The sequence below is a fragment of the Typopeltis vanoorti genome, chromosome 3 (genome assembly GCF_054136105.1).
Source record: "Typopeltis vanoorti isolate ZY-2024b chromosome 3, IOZ_Tvanoo_1.0, whole genome shotgun sequence".
In the NCBI taxonomy this organism is placed as follows: Eukaryota; Metazoa; Arthropoda; class Arachnida; order Uropygi; family Thelyphonidae; genus Typopeltis; species Typopeltis vanoorti.
Window position 1 is genome coordinate 114,501,857 of NC_143551.1, and position 19,678 is coordinate 114,521,534.

The 19,678-nt window shown below is 36.3% G+C and overlaps 1 protein-coding gene across 1 annotated transcript in view; it reads left to right on the plus strand.

Annotated features, from left to right (window-relative positions):
- The window catches only part of LOC150108484 (uncharacterized), a 178,810-nt gene that overhangs the window by 28,404 nt on the left and 130,728 nt on the right, over window positions 1–19,678 (plus strand). The window contains exon 4 of the mRNA XM_090415892.1: window positions 14,456–14,528. Within this exon, the coding sequence (XP_090272018.1) occupies window positions 14,456–14,528 (73 nt within the window). The remainder of the gene's footprint in view (window positions 1–14,455; window positions 14,529–19,678) is intronic.

Below are 19,678 nucleotides of genomic sequence, written 5' to 3' on the forward strand. Positions count from 1 at the left end.
AAGCTATGTTAAACCTGACAAAAATTATTAAAGATAGAGACAAGAGTAGAGCCATGAAAGTTAGAGCCTTGATAAGACCTCATCTCGACTACTGTGCCCAGATTTGGTCACCTCGGTTCCTTCTTGATGGGGAGGAGGTGGAGAGGATCCAGAGGCGAGTGACTAAGATGATAGCAGGTCTATGGAATGAACCATATGAGAACAGATTGAAGATTTCCGGGTTATAGAAACTAGTTGATAGGTAGAAAAGGGGAGATATGATTGAGATATTCAAATTGCTAAAGGGATTCTATACGATTAATTCAGAGGATATTTTTGAGATCAGGACTGGTGGTGGGAGAACTAGGGGACACCTATGGAAGCTGGCCAAGAGTGTGGTTAGCAGGGGTGTTAGAGCTAGGTTCTTTACTTTTAGAGTGGTAAATGAGTGGAATAAGCTGCCAGAGTGTTGTGGGTGCTATGATGGTGAGCGTCAAGGCATGGTATGATAGATACTGTGAGAATGTCGTATAGTTGTGTGACATGATGTTTAGGGCCTCCCTCAATGAGTCTAAGGACTCCCTGGAGTCACCCGAAATAATAATAATATGAAAGCTGGATTATTAAGAAGAAAGACAGAAAGCAAATGGATTCATTTGAATTATTGGTGTGGAGGACACTAATTAAGAATCCCATGGACTGTAAGAATGAACAGTAAGAAGGTTTTAGATGACTAAAGGTTTTAGATGATGGCTAAAGAGAAGTTGTACTTTGGACATATTATGCGAGCTGATGTATCATTGGAAATGGCAGTTAGGAATTGAGGGAATGAGAAGAAGAGGAAGACCACAAAAGAGTTGGATGAACATCATAAAAGAACATACCAACTTGTATATTTGCTGAACCAAAGGACAAAGGGCCTAGTGGGATGGACAGCCTTTGTGCACAAGATCACCAAGAGTCAAAAATGACTGGATGGCACATAACAACAACAAACTATGAGTGCTCTGCTCCAATCATCTGGAATTCGACTCTCTGACCAGGCCCTGTGAATTATGTAATGCAGCTACTCAAAGACTTCTCCATATTTGAGAATTTCTGGTCAAATTTCATCTACTCCAGCTGCCTTTTCACATTTCAGGTTTTTGATGATCAAGTATGGATATCTATTCCTGTCTGCATTCCTGTTGCGAGTTTTCTACCACCGTGCTGACACTTCTTGTTTCATTTAGCAGTCTTTCAAAGTATTTATATTTACTCTACACATCTAGAACATCTTTTTCTTTAGTTTTCACATCACCTTTATAATCTCTGATTCCTTTTTCTTTAGTCCTCACCTTCTTGTGCACCCTGTTAAATATGTACATGAATGCCGAATGGAAAATGATAGGCTGGCAGTTTCAGATTTAGCTGCCTAAATTGTATTCTTATTGGCTTAAACCATAACACAAAATTATGGTACAACATGACAGAATTTCATGCTGGCTAGGGTATTGCCCAATTAAATATGGTCCCTTTGTTTTCATCAGGGAACCATTGCAAACAGTAAAAGTCAGCTACTGAAACAAATCCTGGAACACGTTTCCAGCACATCAGCAGAATTCAAGATTGGTATGGTATTATTAATATAAAGGGTGCAACCAGCAGAAGAATAGGATAAGCACCAGATCTACATAATTGGTGTGACTAAAACAATTTTTTTCTTCTCTGTTTTATTGAAATTTGTATTTTAGAAATTACTAAATAATGCTCTGAAAAAGATTTCCTATGCAAACATGTACATCTCTCACATGTTGAAGATAGTATGTGATTCGTAATGATATAGTCAGTTATAGATTGGTTTCCCTACCATTCCAAGCATATTTATTTATACACTGGTGTCCAAAACCTAAGGACAAACACTATTTCTGAAGATTAGAACCGCAAATTCAGATGAATCAACTTGTGGCAATTTGTATACCTGATGATTTCGAGGAGAAAGCGGGTACACATTAAAATTTTTGAATCGCATGCAAAGAGGTCACATGGCTTGACAGGATAAAAGGCTGCACCAAGCGAATGTGTTTGAAGGAATAAAGTTGCAAACTTGGATGTCTTGTAATGTCTCAAAGACATTATTTACATGATTTCAAGCAGTGAAGATCTATTGAAAAGCTTTTGAAAGCCACAGAATTACTGATATTGCCAGAGAGTTTGCAATCTCGCATAGCAATGTATCCAGGTTCTAGCAGCATTTCGAACCAATGGAACGTGTTGCAGATCTTTGCTAAGAGGTGTTGCCCTTTCTCTACAACTGAGCATGAAAACAGATTTTTGATTATAACAGCAAAAACATAATTGATGCACCATGTCAGGAGGTCAGTTTGCAAATCAGTTCCATTCAAGCATAGGTCTGCCTGCATCCCTTTGTCCACAGCTCATTGTAGAGCATGTTTTTAGTGATGTTGTATCTCTAAAATTGGACCAGATGCTAATGGGCTAATCCACTCTTTACAGATGAGAGCTGTTTTAGTTTTTCCTCTGATTTTGACAACACTTGATATGGCATTAAAGTGGTACTGCTTGCCATGATAAGAATGTTCTTGAAAGGGATAGATACAGTGGTGCTGGGGTTATGGTGTGGGGAGGCATTATGCTTAATGGACATACCAAACTACAAGTGTTGGAAAAAAGGACTATGACTGGTAATGATCTTGTTTGATTGATTGTGGTGCTCTAGGCAAAGAATTCATTTTTATGTTTGACAGTGCCACACCACATCATACACAAGCAGTGGAGATACTTCTGGACACCAAGGATATTAATCAAATTGAGTGGCCAGCATGCTCCTCAACCCCATAAAACATGTTTGGGATGCAAGAGGGAGATGCACTGCTGCTCAAAATTCCTCCTCCAGAAAACAAGGCCTTATCCTTATTCTGAAGGAGGAGTGGACCAGTTTGCCTCAAGAACTCCTGAGTCTATTGGTGTTAATCATGGTACGAGCATTATAAAAGCTACGTTGCAGTTCAGAGCGGACATATTCCTTACTGAAATGTCTCTCCCCCTAGTTTTCTCTAAGCACTGTACATTAATTTCTTAACTGCATCCTTAGGAAATTTGTGCCAAAAACATGTTGCAGTTTTAATTTGTATGAAATTTATAACATATTTTTTGTGTAATATAATTTATTAGTATGGCAATAAATTTATATCCACATTTGGCTTTAGTCATGAAAATTTTTTCATATTCAGGTAAAAATGTAGTTCATCCTTAGCTTTTGGATACTGTTATATCGTTTTTCAAAAAAAAGATCCACTAAATTCACTGCCACCTTTTATTCTTCCCCAGTAGAGAATAGGCAAAACCATTTTAGCCCTATCTAACCTTTGGAGACTGTAGGAGCAATTCAGTCCCCACTGATAGCCAAGCAGAGATTGCTGTTCCAAGATTATCATTAATTGTAAACAGCATCCAGTGATGAGATGACTGACAAGTGCCTGTCTTGTGATCCCTAATCCTAACGCTATTTTTTTGAATGAGCTATACAGGGTCATTTAAAAAAATAGTTATTTTTAAATTATTAAAAATGCAAATTTTTCCATATGCTGATCTTGTTTGCATTTGGGAATGGATTATTTCTGACTCCTGCATTTAGGTTTCCTGCTATTGATATAGCTCCTACTTTCATTTTTGTTGTATTTAGTTAGTTTCATAAAATTATTTAAAATCCTCTTACCTTCTCCAGGAGCATAGATGCATATAGTTAAGTAGCTTCTATTTGTTTTTAATTTAATTATTATTATTTGATCATTTATAAAAGTGCATTTTTGTATTTTATTTTTCTATTATCTCTTCAAATGACAACTTCACTCAAAATGCTTATATGTTGGTCTTCTCCACTGTATAACATAATATAATTATACATATCTTTTGTACTCTTTAACTTCTTTATTTCTTTCTATCACTACTACACTAATATTTTCGTGTTTTTTTTGTTTTTTTTTACTACTGATTCCAAATCCTTTGTTATTATACTTTTTACATTCCATTTAGTTAATTTTAGAATGTCCACAATTCTAATCTTTTACTATTATCCTTTCCGAGTCATAATCAATTATTTCTATGTGATGAATATCTTTATAATCATCATATTATGTGACATGTTTATTATTCATCCTTGTAGTGATATATATATATATATATATAAGACTGGCATTTAGAGTCCCATTAAGAGTTAAATTATAGTTGAGAAGGGACATGAGATGACTGTAATAATTTCGCATTGGCAGCAGTATGGAGAATTTATTAAGCAACATCCCAGAGCTGTTCATTTCTGTTGATATTTGGTTTGCTTATTAAACCCTCATCTTTTGTTTGGGTATTAATATATTTTTTATAGTCTTTGCATAAAAATTTTTTTTTCTGTAGACTTCTTTGATCTCTGTACTTGCATACTCTCCATCAGATTATGCATATATATGTTACAGTTAAAGTGATAAATCCGGTTATTATTAATAATTACCGGTTAAAGTGAATAATTTATGAGAAATAATCACTCTAACCGGCTAAAATGAATAATTCCTAGAGGAGTCTGGTATATGTAATAAAAACATGTTTATAGGTTTTCATTCTCAATAGAAATTATAACAGCTTAGGTTAGGTTAGTTTATAATGAAAAAGTAAGGAAAGTACTTCTTTTGCACTCAATGAAATCAGAAATCATTATAACCTAACCTGGATGTCGCATGTCGAATCAGAGTGTAGTTGTAGTTTGTCGTGGGCAGATTAATGAGGATGAAAGATAAACATTGTTGTGGGCTGAGCTTAATGATTGCGGGCAGATAAATGGGGATAACAAATAAAAGTTGTTGTGGCTGATGAACGGGGATAATAGATAAATCAGAGAGGAAGTGATCAGTGTTTTTTCTCCATTGATGAGGAAAGAGGTATAGCAACAACGTTTCTCTATTATCCCCCATTCGTCTGCACACAACAACTTTTGTTTGTTATCCCCATTTATCTGCCCACAACCATTAAGCTCAGCCCACAACAACGTTTATCTTTCATCCCTATTAATCTGCCCACAACAAACTATGACTGACTACACTCTGGTTCGACATGCAACATCCAGGTTAGTTTAGGATAGGTTAATTTATAATGATTTCTGATTTAAATGAGTGCAAAAGAAGTACTTTCCTTACTTATTTCATTATAAACTAACCTAACCAATAAAGTTTAGGTTAGGTTAGTTAATAATGATTTCCAACCGATAAAGGTTAGGTTGGGTTAGTTTATAATGATTTCTGATTTCATTGAGTGCAAAAGAAGTACTTTCCTTACTTTTTTTCATTATAAACTAAGCTAACCTAAGCTGTTATAATTTCTATTGAGAATGAAAACCTATATATAAAACCTATAAACATGTTTTTATTACATTTACCAGACTCCTCTAGGAATTATTCACTTTAACCGGTAATTATTAATAATAACCGGATTTATCACTTTAACCGTAACATGTGTACACACACACACACACACACCAGAGATATCATGTTAGACCAAGGCCTACGATCTCCAGACACTGATGACATAGCATTGATATTCATTAAGATCAATAGATGCTAATCTTGTTTGACTATCATAAGTGCAAGGAAGAGATCTTATGATGATCTCGTGATCTTGATGTACCATACAGCCTTATTGACATCAAGTTTTCTTGGTTCTTCATATACCTTCTACTTACTCCTCATGGCTCTCCAATTCTGATTGATGTTACTTTCATGAGGATGAAGTACTTTTATGAATTGCTAAATTGACTATTACTGCTCATTTTGTGCTGCCTCCATAATGTCATCTTCTTCTTGATTGGATGTTTTTCCACATGGTTATACTATAAATTAAAGATACCAAGAAAATATATACTTGGCTTAATCCTTTATCCAAGTATAAACAAACAAAGTTTGTTTATACTTGGATAAAGGATTAAACTATTTTCAGGACTGAAGCAATTATATTGAAGCTAACGACTTCACATCATTTGCCTTAGTATCCTATAATGTAAAGCACATATTCTTTCATGTATGTATAATGCATAGTAATTTATGCCATCTTTTTTCAAATTTGATGCTTCACTTCTTCATTCATCCATTTCACGTGTACCTTCATTCATCCATTTCACATTGGCCTCCTGAGCTTGGGAATGCATTTAGATGTTGCTTCTGCCAGACAGTTCCTGAGCAGGTTCCAAGCAGCATTGATCTCCTTTCAACCAATTTCTCATTTTATAATCACCAGCCTTATAGTTCCACATTTATCCTTTTCTCACAGAAGTCCTGATATGGCCAGCTACCACCTAATTTATTCACTTCATGATGACTTTCATCAACGGAGGGAGATTTGACATCTCATTGACAGTAACATCCCCTGATGAGATAATCAAAATCCAATACCTTTGATCCTGGTGTATCTTCTGTTATGTACTGCCTAAGTTGTCCCTCATAAACTTGAGAAATTCTTTCTCTTTGCCCCAGATGCTTTATTTTCATTCCAGTTTATACAGTTACCATAATTAAAATGATCTATTATGATCACTCTTTTCTTCTTAGCCAGATGAATTTGCATATACATTTCCTTCTCACTTGCTTCCACATTACCAGGTGTATAGCAACATCCAACTAAACATTTCATCCCATTCATCTCTCTCTCTCTCTCTCTCTCTCTCACACACACACATCATATTACTTCAAAACCAGTATCACTATTTTCTTTCAACTCCCCCCCTTTGGATGGGCATAATTACTCTGCTACCATCAACAGCACTCCTCCCTTTTGGCCCTATATATCTTCATAAAAAAGTATATATTTCTCCATCTTTATTCCTGTCAGAGTGTCATCCTCATCCAACTGTCTCACTTATTCCAATGATTTTGGGGCGAATGAATTAACAATGGTACAATTTCATTCCATTTATTTTAGATACTGTGTAGCCTGTGTAGCTCAGCGGATGTGGCGTTTGCACACCGCCGCGCTTGGCCGCACGAAGGAAGACTTGGTTTCGAGTCTAGTCGGCGACTAGAGGAAATTTTTCTAAGCCTTTTTTCGACCGGTTCCCGAGTTAGTCGATCTCTGGCACGGGCAAGCGGGTTTTTCCTCCCGGAAACTCGGGTTTTTCGTCCAGTAAACTCAAGAAAATTGACCGTAGAACCCACATTATTTCAGACATTAAATATATTGTGTTAGGGTTAGGGACCACGAGATGGCGGCACATTTGAGCCGTCTCTCTTCACTGTGTACCGCTTAATTAGTGATAGCCTTGGGCCATCTATCTCTGATTGGTACCAGTGGGGATTGAACTGCCCACTCAGTCTCCAAAAATTAGATAGGGCTAAATGGCCTCGCCTACCCCAGTATACGGGAATAACAAGGTGTTAGCTGATTTTTTTTTATTTTTATTTTTTTTTATTTTATTTTAGATACTTCTGGCATTTGTAAGTGCACACACACACACGTGCGCACTAGATCATTTCTGGTTATATAAAAAGTCTCACTGACCCTACTTCTCAGAAATGACGCTCCATATCCCCCCCCCCCTCCCTCCACAGTCATTCCTCTCTAGTCACTGATCTTACATCACTCCCCAGAAATAAATGTCATCCTAGATCCCTATCTCAATCCTTACTTGCACACCTACACATCCATTCCTGCAACTATCATCTACACTTCTCACACAGTGTCTTCCTGCCCTCCTTCCATTTCCCTGTCTGTCTTTTCTTCTTTCTCCCTTTCTTCCATCCTCCATTATTTTCATTCATGCTAATCACCTCTCTCTCTCTCTTCACAAGCTATCATACTCTACTATCCTGCTCTTCCACATAACTTCTACCACTTCTTACTTCCTCAGGTTCATTGACTTCAGTCATTATACTCTCTTGCAGCTGCATTTTCTCCAGCTGACCCTCTCATGCACACGTCCACTGTGGTGGACGGCTACTATTGGTTTACTTCACAGCTCCATGAGACATGTTTTGTAACCTCTGATGCATGCAGTCTGCTCTAGAGAGTTTCCTCTGCATAGTGGTGTTACCTAGTGGCCAAGAATGCAACTTCCACAGTTGTAAATTGCTTTTAATTTGTAATGTGTAGCCAAGATGATGGACTTTGATGGTGGAAATTAATACATGAGAGGGTTAAATATAGTTCCATTTTACCCACACAAAAAAAAAATGAATTCTTTCTCCTCAATAACTCCACTAGCATCTCATTCATAATCTTCACTTGCTCTCTCATTTCATCACTATCACTCATGGGCAACTACCAGCCAAATTATTCATGCTCACTACCACTGCCAACTCTTTTGCTTGCTTACTCCTCATATCTATTGCTTCATTCACTCTGCTCATTCTTTCCCTAGGAAAGCAAACCTTATGCACTGTCTCATTAATTACACCTCTAATAATTGAATCTCCCATACTTGCTACTCTTGAATCATTCAACATCTCTCTCTCACATTGTCATCTTTTATTTCGGCCTTCCTCTTTCTTCCATACATATCTATCTATCCTTCTCCTCTTCACTTGCAGTACTTCATTTCTTGCCTCATCTTCACCAACTCTGCTTTCATATCTCGAATTTCTTTTATGCTGGCTTTCATCCTCTCTACCTGGACAATCACACTTTCTTCCTTGCTACCGTGCCTGCTATCTTAAAGTCCATTGGCCTAACTTTTGCATACTCTACTTTACCTTTAATCACCTCTTTTATCACTGTCATTTACTTCTTTAACTCCATTCTCTATAACACTCTCAATCTACAGCTTTCAGGATTAACTTCTGTTACTTGATTTTCCTGCTTCTGACAAGTCTTGAATTTCAGGTTCATGTAAATAGAGGCACACACACTCTCTCTCTCATTCCACAATCCATTTTCTCTCAGCAATGGGTATATAGTGCACACAGTGCATCTTACAGAATCCCCCATGTCAAATCCCCTGAATAAATGCCATCTTGGTTATCATTGTTCTTTTTCTCAAAAGCTCCATGAATAATGCAATGTACATATGATAAATATATCAAAAAACAAAACACTCAGTTACATAGTCATACACACAAGGATACTACAACGGGTAATTATCAGTAATATCATAAATTATATATTAAAACTGTTACTTATCTGTAAGTTCACATTCATGCTACTGCTCCAGTATGTGTGTCCTGGCAGAATGTATGAAAAAAAATATGTAGTAAAATGTTCTATCAAAAAAGCTCAGAAATGGAGAAAAAAGTACCATAAAAGGAGTCAGAGATGATAAAGGCCATGAAAACTGACGATATTTTAAATGTTTGGAGTAATTATTTTGAAAGACTGTTAAATAGAACAAGAAGTGGCAGAATAGTGGTAGAAAATATTTGAGGAGAATGTAGTCAGGAATAACCTCCGTAGCTCAGTCTGTATAGACGAAGCCCTCTGGTTGGAAAGACCTGGGTTTGATTCCCGTCATTGATGTCAGAACCTTTATCTGGTCTCTTTCATCTAAAGGTAAGTTAACGGGTCTCATATGGAGGTGGAAGGTTTTTTCTCCTGGTAACTCAGGTTTTTCATCCCTCAAAACAGGCAAATCGGTCCTGTGAACACAGTCTTCAGTCATAAAATATATTACGGTAAAAAAGGCAACAGGAAAGAAAACCACCCATCTCTCTAGTGTGGTATCATACTAGTGAGATGATTATGAGCCCTTTGGTCTTTATCTGGTCTCTTTCATCTAAAGGTGATTTAACCAGTCTCATATGGAGGTGGATGGTTTTTCTCCTGGTAACTTGGGTTTTTTCATCCCTCAAAACAGGCAAACCGGTCCCATGAACACACACATGGCTACTATAAAATATAGCTCTCAAGAACCTGAAACATGGGCAGGGCAGCTGAGTAGATGATATTTGACTGGACATGCACAAATATGGAAATGTAAAATGTTTCACAGTTGCTACACTGCATAATTCAGAAAGCCTGGTTAGTGTTGAATTCCAGATGAATATAGTAGAGCTCTCATAGTATAAATTGTTTAAAAGGAAAATAAAATAATGTGAGAATTACAGAGAAATTTCCCTACTGAGTGTTCCAGGTATTTATGCAAGAATGCTTGAGAAGAGGCTAAAAAAATTGTTGAAGGGAGACTTGAAGAATAACAAGCTGGGTTCAGGCCAAACAGCTTATCAAGATTTTCACTTTAAAGCAGATAGTTGAGAAATCATGGGAATATAATAAGGATATCTGTTTGGATCTGGGAATGACATATGACAAAGTACCAAGAGAAAAACTGTTCAAAATGCTGTAGTTATATGGTGTTAAATGGGGGCATTGTAATGAGTGATACAAAGTCTATTTAAGTTGTAAGTCAGCAGTTAAAGTTGAAGGAGATACAGGAGGATGGTTTGATGTAAAATCAGGTGTGAGAGTGAGACAAGGGTGCACCTATCTGCACTATTATTCATCATTTATATGGATCACATTATGAAGGAAATTGGCATTAAACCTGATATCAAAATTGGACATATTAATTTCAGCTCTTTACTTTTTGCGGATGATATTATATTATTATTAATATTATTATTACACCAGTTGGCAGACTCATCATGGGAGGTTCATTCAACTGACAACATATTTATCATATGGAATCGTAAAATCCTTAACACTCTTTGCATTAACAACACATTCTGGTAATGCGTTCCATTCACTAACAATTCTTCATGCAAAAAACCTATTCCTCACCCCACCCCCCCCTTGTCACCACACTTTTACATAACTTCCATAAATGACCTCTAGTTCTCCCCTGTCACCTTCTACTTTTTTTATAATCCTCTCTGGATTAATTTGATAAAATCCTCTCACTAACTTAAATGTCTCTACCATATCACCTCTCTCCCTCCTATCTTCCAAACGCTGCAATCCACATTTCTTCAACCTCTTTCGCTCTCTCCATAGCCAGCATTCCAAACTCCTGATATTGTCTTAGTTACTCGTCTCCGGATCCTCTCCAATGTCTCCACATCACAATGAAAATCATGTGACGACCAGATCTGAACACAATAGTCCAAAATGTGTTCTGACCACATGTTAGAGTACTTCTTATCATAACAGTACTATGATGTGCAGCCTTTGCAACACTAGCAATATGCCCTCTGCTGTAACTATCACTCCCAAATCTCTAATCTCATCCGCTTCTGCAGTGTGACACCATCAATATAGTACACAGCCTTATATTTCTGCATTCCAAAATGCAGCACCTTGCACTTGTTGATATTAAAACTACAACACCACTCTTTTGTCCAAGTAAAAAGTCTATTCAAATCTTCCTGAAGGGAATTAACATCAGCAGTGCTACTTCAACTTTGCATCATCAGCAATTAATTGAAGATTCCCAGTCAATCCACATGATATATCATTTACAAACAAGTTAAACAGCAGGGGTCCAAGAACAAAATCCTGGGGCATGCCACTGGTTACCCTCCTTTTTTGAAACACTGCTCCATCATACACAACCTGCTGGTATCATTCAGAGAGCCAATCTCTGATCCATCTAACCAATATTTCTATATCCTGAAAATTCTATTCCCGACATCACATCCTCCTCAGACAACCAAGTTTCACTTATTCTAATTATTTTGGGGCATATTCATTATCTCTGCTCTCCTTCTCAATTCACTGTTTTCATATCTGAGCAACATGCCTATGACTTTCCCAACAACACTATTCTTCTTTACCTGCAGAAACAACTTCCTCAAGTTTCTAACAACATTCTTTTTCTCCCCAACTAAGTCATTTGTGCCCACGACTGCCACTAATTTTGAACCCTGGTATTTTCTTTTCTGCAATGCATCAGTTATTTGCTTCATTGTTCCACCAGGAAAGCATGTTTTGTGCACTCTTAATAATCACACCTCTAATGATCGAGTCTCTATACATTGATATACAACTCTTTCCCTGGCCTTTGACTCTTTCTTCATAATATTAACTTTCTCCTTATCATCAGCCAATCTCTTCTTTAGTTGTTTAATATCCTCTTCCAGATATTTCATTTCCCTTTTCATTTTTACTAACTCCTGCCAAAGCTCTTCTATTACTGTGTTCCCATTTCTGATCGCTCTAATCTATCCAGACACTTTTCACATATGTTGATGCTTTCCTTCTTCTCGTTTACCCAAACAGTTCACAAATCTTTCACATTTTTCAGTGCATACATATAACAGTTCTTGCAACGCATCCACTGTGAAAAATCCAACGTAGAGCCAGACTTTCGTACAGAAGCCTTCAGTGCCACTGATGCATGTTTCTTTATGGATGCCATCTTCAGAAGTGGAAGCAGTACAACAAACAAGTAGCAAAACATAATATAACAATGAAGAATTTCAAAACCGCCACCACCTCTGAAGGACACTTGTATCTAAACTGAAAAAAATGCGGCACAGTTGCGACAAAAAATATACTTAAATATATCAAGTACAAGTTTGCAGGATCTGCAACTAAATTGAACAACTTAACAAATATGGCATGCAAATCAGCAATTAAAAGACCAGAACTGTGAAAATAGGCAGGGACGTAGAAAACTTTAACAGCATTGAGAACCTATAGAACAAATGAAACATTTTAGCTGTTGAGGCAAAATTTTTAGTCAAGATGGCACATTATGTGTATATTGATAATAGAACAAAGCTGATATGATGGGCAGGTGTGTGTGTGTGGGGGGCATTTGAAAAAATTTATATGAAATACTAAAGTACTAAAGCTGTCTATAAGACAGTATTCAAACTAATTCTAACTTATGGATCTGAGAGTTGGGCTAGAAATAAAGCAGTTGATCAAGTAGAGACCACAAATATGGGAGTAAACAGATGGCATCAATAGCAGAATCCCATTAAAAATGAAAAAGATATTAAGAAGACACTTTGCATAATTTTGCAGGAATATGTAAGCAGAGCTAATCTCAGGTGGTATGATCACTGTTTAAGTGATCATACCACCTCCCACCATAATGTAATAACAGTATACATTTCCTAGGAAATGTGTTTTTACATTATGGAAAATACCAAGAATAGTGATCAGAACTTTGCCGCCTTTGCTGCGAGTTGCCCGAGATTGTACTACACACTAGGACTACTTGCATTAGCTCACGCTAGTAATCGCCGATACTTTATAGTTTACTATATTCGGCATGAAACTCTGATTCCAATCTTTGAGTTTCTTATTTGGTTTTAAAACAATGTGGGATTTAATATCCCCTTAATTTAAATAGTGCAGTAGAGTGCTCTCCCGCGATGAGTCCTTGGAAATCCTTGGAGGTGTTACATAATAACAATAATAAACTTTTCATGTAGTGCTATTATGATATCATATACACTCTTTGAGGATATATATATATCAGGAATTTAATGATGATGTAATCATTGTGGTCCAAAGAAACGTTTTTCTGGAAGGGAACTGATGGGAATTAAATAAATAAATAAATAAAAAAGTGATTAAAAGCAAAGCTTAAGAACAAAGACAAGATATAAAGTTAAAAAAATTAATAAAGAATACACTTAAAAGAGGCAAAATATGAAGCTAGAGATAGAAATCAGAAAAAATCTCTTGATAACAAGTAAAATAATTGTAAAATGGTAAACATTATGGTAAAAAAAGTATTTCATCTTTACCTTTATAAAAGGAGAGAAAAAAAAATGAAAAATGCCTCTAGATGAACAATAAAGATGGAAAAATGAAAAAAAAAAAAAAGCATAAAACGTGAAGAATGAAAAGAAGAATAAAAGACCTTTGAAATTGGAGCCTTTTTCTAATGGAAAAAAAGTTAACTCCATTTTAAAGGAAAGAGTAAAATAAGCAAAGTTTGTGCTTTTTAAGTTTTTCAAAGGAGAATCAAACTTTATGGGCTGTGGTGGAGAAGGATGTTAAATAGATGTTTTTGTAGTTTTCAGGTTTCTCATGTATCAGAAATGTGAACAGGACTTCTTAATATTAATGGGAGAATAAATTGTTTGAGGCTTGTTGATTAAAACTGCATAGTTGTGTCTCAATAGTAATAGTTTTGTGCCAAAACAGCCAGTGATTTTTATATTTGACTACTTTAGAGTTTTTGATATTAAATTTGATATTTTCAACATGTTTATGTAAGATGCTTGAGAGATCAGCAAGATGATCACTAATGGTAGGGTTTAGGACCATGAGATGATAACACTTCTGTCCCCTCCCCCCCCCAAAAAAAACCTTCTGTTCATTGATAGCTTGAGCTTATTATCAGTAAAGTCAATGATGGAAACTGGCTTCCTACCAGACTTCAAAAAAGTGTAAAGCTCAAGGAGCTCATCCTGTTCTCTTTGGAGAATAAAAGGCATTAAAGAATTTTTTATGCTTTTTTTTTTTTTTTTTTTTCCTGTTATCAACTAGGAATTCATTGTCGTGAAATGTTAATTGTGGCAGTGTAAAGTTAATGCTTTTCATTTCTTTTCAGTGAGTCTAATACAGCCATACCTAGTGTTGCAGTTGAATATTCCAGATAAGAGAGATTTTTCACTAGAAATTGTGTAAGTTTAGAATTATAATAAAAGATATAATAGAAATAGATTTGATAGATTTTGATGTGCATATTGCTTCTTATTATTTTTATCCTTCCACCAGGAGACATAAGTTCTCTCTGGGGTGGCAATGGCAAGAACTCCATTAATTACCCAAATTCATATTTACTCCTGGAGCTAAATATAGCTGCTACTAAATGTGTTATCGGTTTGGTGAGGGTGTGTGTGTGTGTGTGTGTGTGTGTGTGTGTGGAGGGAGAAAGTGCACCCAGAAGAAATCCAAATTCTAACTCATCTGAGAGTGGCTAACTTAGTGCTTGGGGTGGGTGGACTGCAGGTGAGTCTTCAATAACAGCTTTTTTTCTCTTCACTACAGATCAGATGCCTCTCCATTTTTCTTATATTTTAGCTGATCATGTGCATCTCTGTGCTATAAATGTCTGTAGTATCTTTTTATCTCATTTTACTACTGGCCTGTAGTAATCTGATGGTTTTCAATGTCCAGTTCTTAATATCTACTTGGTATTTTCTGTTTGTCCATCTGTTGTCAGACATTTTCATCATATGTCTCACAACAGATGAACTCCAACTGTCTTAGCAGGGCTCCAAGTTTCACTACCATATGTCATTTGCTGAGAATACACATTGGTTATAAATCTTTCTTTTTAAAAATTTTGGTAATTTTCCTTTATTTCTCTCTCTCTCTCTCTCTCTCCACACACACAGGGGGAGCTAGAAAGTTCTGATAAACACCTAGAACAAAAATGATATTAAAGCAACTGATATAACCACAGAAAGAAAGAACATATTAGTAGCAGAGTTATGAAGGTAACTTATGTTCTTATATCCTCCTATGTCCGTGCAGTTAGCCTAGTGGCTTTGCACTTCGCAACAATATGCCTGGGAAAGGAGTGTCCTAGGTTTAATTCCCATTAATGACATGAGGAGCTCAAGGATCTTCCTCAGCCATAGTTAGCTGGTCTTGGTGTGGACAGCAGGGTTTTTTCTGCCAGTTCATCTGGTGTTTTCATCCTGCAAGCAGGCAAACCGGTCCAAGGACACACACATGGATTACAGTCAGGAATACTGATCCAGCCACAGGTCTGATTCATCAGCCTATGCCAGTTCCAGAGCCCGGATAAAATTTGGGGGGAAGGACTAGATGGTACTGTGAACTCCCGTATAAAGGGGGAACGCTGTATCATCACATGGAATTTATTATTTATTTATAAATAATAATCCTATGTTCTTTTGGAGATCTAAATAGCAGAATAGGAAATGATTGAGACATATAGAAATTCTTGGGGAATATTTGTATATTTGCATTTACAGTGTACCTTTGAAAGCTGCTCAACTTTGATTCTCTTTAAAATTTTCTGACACAGTTTGCTTTCTAATGTGATTTTAAATTTTGTCCTACTCAAAAGTAAATATTGATCACTTTCTATATCACATTTTCTTCATATCACATTCAGTACCACTCATTGTGAAGAATTTATGGAAACAAAAATACACAGGTTGACAGGTTGAAGTAATTACTTTACTTTTAATTGTGCAAATAACATTTGACATTTCAATCTCTGTACCGAGGTCATCATCAGGAACGCAAACATATGCACAGGACACAGGCTACATGACACTAAACAAAAGTAAGATAATTGTTTACCCTAGCCTGACACCCTCAAGGGGTGTACAGGATATGACAGTACTACATGAAAAAATTACATCATTACTAACTTCCTATCTACAATTTTTCTCCAAATGAGTCTGTTACTTGTCAAGACTCCAACATTATCAGATCTTATATTTCTATCGTCTAAGGCACTTTGTACCGTATATATCCACCTATATCTTGGTCTTCCTCTGGGTCGTTTTCCTGCCAACCTGGAAGAGAACACTTGTTTTGCTAATCTTTCTTCGCCCATTCTGTTTGAGTGACCATACCACCTGAGATTAGCTCTGCTAATGCATTCCTGGATGCTGAAAATGTCAAGTTCTTTCCTAATATCCTCATTTTTAATATGATATTGCCATTGATGCCATCTGTTCATGCCTCTAATCTTTCTCAGGACTCATATCTGTGGTCTCTAATCTTTGGTCAGGTGTTCTACTTCTGACCCAGCTCTCAGATCCATAAGTTAAAACTGTTTGAACACTGTCTTGTATACAGCTAATTTATTGTTAGACTAATTTCTCTCATTCCATATGAATTTTTCAATTGACATCCCACCGTACCAGCTTTGCTGATTCTGTTATCTATTTCTATATTTAATTTACCATCTTCAGTAAAAATCGTGCCTAAGTAGCTGAAATGTTTTACTTGTTCCACAGGTTCTCCAATAACAACACACTTGACATTTTCAATGATTCTGCCTATTTTCATTGTCTTTTTATTGCTGATCTTCATATCATATCTATTACAACAGTTATTCAATTTAGTCAGAGAATCTTGCAGACTTGTAGTGGATTTATTTAGAAGTATAACATCATCTGCATAGAGCAAAGAGCTGACATTAACATCTCCAATTTTGATATCATGTTTAATATCACTTTCCTCCATAATGTGATCCATATAGATAATGAATAACAGAGGGGATAATGTACAACCTTGTCTCATACCAGATTTAACACTAAACCATCTTAATGTACTTCCTTCAATTCTAACTGCTGACTTAAAACTCAAAAAAAGACTAAATATTGCTTGATATAATGCTCCATTGACACCATATAACTGTAGCGTATTGAATAGCTACTCTCGGCACCTTGTCATATGCCTTTTCCAAATCGACAAAACTTAAATACAGATCTTTGTTTTATTCCCATGCTTTCTCGACTATTTGTCGTAAAGTGAAAATCTGATCCTGACAACCTCTATTTGGCCTGAATCCAGCTTGTTCTTCACCAAGCTTTTCTTCCACAGTTCTTTTCAACCGTTTCTCAAGTATGCTTGCATAGATCTTGCCAGGAACACTCAGTAGGGAAATACCTCTGTAATTCTCACATTCAGTTTTATTTCCCTTTTTATATATGGGTACTATGAGAGCTCTACTCCAATCATCGGGAATTCATCCCTCTGTCCAAGCTTTCTGAACTATCCACTGTAAGACTTTTATACCACCATACTTCAGCATTTTTCTGGTCGAATATCATCTACTCCTGCTGCCTTTCCACATTTCAAGCCTTTGATGGCTTTTTCTACTTCAAGTATGGATATGTATTCCTGGCTGCATGCCTGGTCAGTGTTTTTTACCACTGTGCTGTCATTACTGCTTGTTTCATTTAGCAGTTTATCAAAGTAATTACTCCATACTTCAAGGATATCTTTTTCTCCCGTTTTCATGTCACCTTTATCATCTCTAACTCCTTTTACAGCACTCTTTTCTCCATTCCTAAGCTTCTTCAACAACCTTCAGAATATTTTGCCACCTTCTTGATATTTATTTTCTATATTCTTGCCAAAGACCTCCCATGACTTTTGTTTAGCTAGTTTTACACACTGTTTAGCATTCTTGCATTTGTTTCTGTATTCTCTAAGAGCACAAGCTGACTTATTTGCCAGGAACTTTTGATATCCTTTCTTTTTTTCCTTCACTGCCTCTTTAACTTCCTTTGTCCACCATGGAGTTCTGATTTTTCTATCCTTGCACACAACATCACCACATGCCTCTCTGGCAGAATCAATCAATGTTTTTCTTCAGAGCTTGCCACTGAGTCACCAAGGTTTGATTCCTGTTCTCAAACTCTTTCGTTTTTTCTTCAATAATCTTTGTGTATTTAATGTACAGTTCACATCTGAAAGCTGCTCAGCTTTTATTCGCTTTAAAACTTTCTTACATGTTATTCTTTTCAATATGAAATTCAATTTTATCCTGCTAAAGACTAAATAGTGATCATTTCCAATTTTAAATCCTCTGTACACTCTGGTGTCCTGCACCAGGGAGAAAACATTGCTATCAACAATAACATAGTCAATGAGACTTTTCTTATTCCTTGCCTCTTCTCTCCATGTGAATTTGTGCACATTTTTATGTTGGAACATGGTGTTAGTAATAACCATCCATATCCTGAGCAGAAATCCAACAGGTATTTGCCATTATTATTAGCTTTGCTCTTTTCTCCAAATTTTCCCAAAATATTTTTGTATGTCTCACAATCATTTCCTACTCTGCTATTTAGATCCCCAACAAGAACCAATTTTTCATCGTGTCAGTTGTTTTTTCTAAAGTCTCAAAAAATTCCTCCACTTCTACCTTAGTACAACCTTCTGTGGGACCATAGGCACAAATAAGTCTCATTGTCCAGTTCCCCATTCTCATATTTGCCCACGTTACTCTACTTGAGACTGACTGCCATTCAAGAAGATTAGCCTCGTATTTTGTGTTGAATGCTATGGCTACTCCTTCTTTTCCATTATTGTCATTGCCTGAATATAAAATTTTGTATTCATTACTCAGAAAGATCTCACCAGTTTTTGTCTTTTTTGTTTCAGTCACCCCTATTATGTCGATCTCTGGTACTTATCTAATTTCTCAGCGAACTCCATTTTTTTGCCATTCATGCTTCTTATATCTTTAACTCTGGTGATGTTGAGTTGGGGTGTGTTTTCAGATTTGTTCCAGTAGCTGACTTTTCACTGTTCGCCCTGGTTCCCTGGCAAAAATAATGGGGGGCCTTGTTTTACCTGGCGACGCCCCAGCCGGCATGAAATTTTGTCATGTTGTACCATCATTTTTTTATTTTGGTTTAACCAATAAGAATACAATTTGGTCGGCTAAATCCCAAATTGCCAGCCCATCCTCGTTCATTCAGTATCCAAGTAGATACCCAACAGGATGCACCACGAGAAGGTGAGGATTGGACATTAGGTCAGAAGCCCTGTTCGGTTCTCTGCATTCCTTTAAAGGCTATGTTGGAGGTCTCCTCTCAGTTATACAGATTGACCCTTAAACACTCCCATTATAGATTCAAATACACAAATATTAAAATTTTCCCAAGACATTTCTGTATATCTCAATCTCCTATTCTGCCATTTAGATCTCCAATAAATATCAACTAGAATAACAGAATGGAAAGTTTTTATCCATTATTTATATATATATATATCTATGTTACTGTAAAAGCCTGAAAATTGGTAAATCCTAGCATTTGATGAGGAAGAC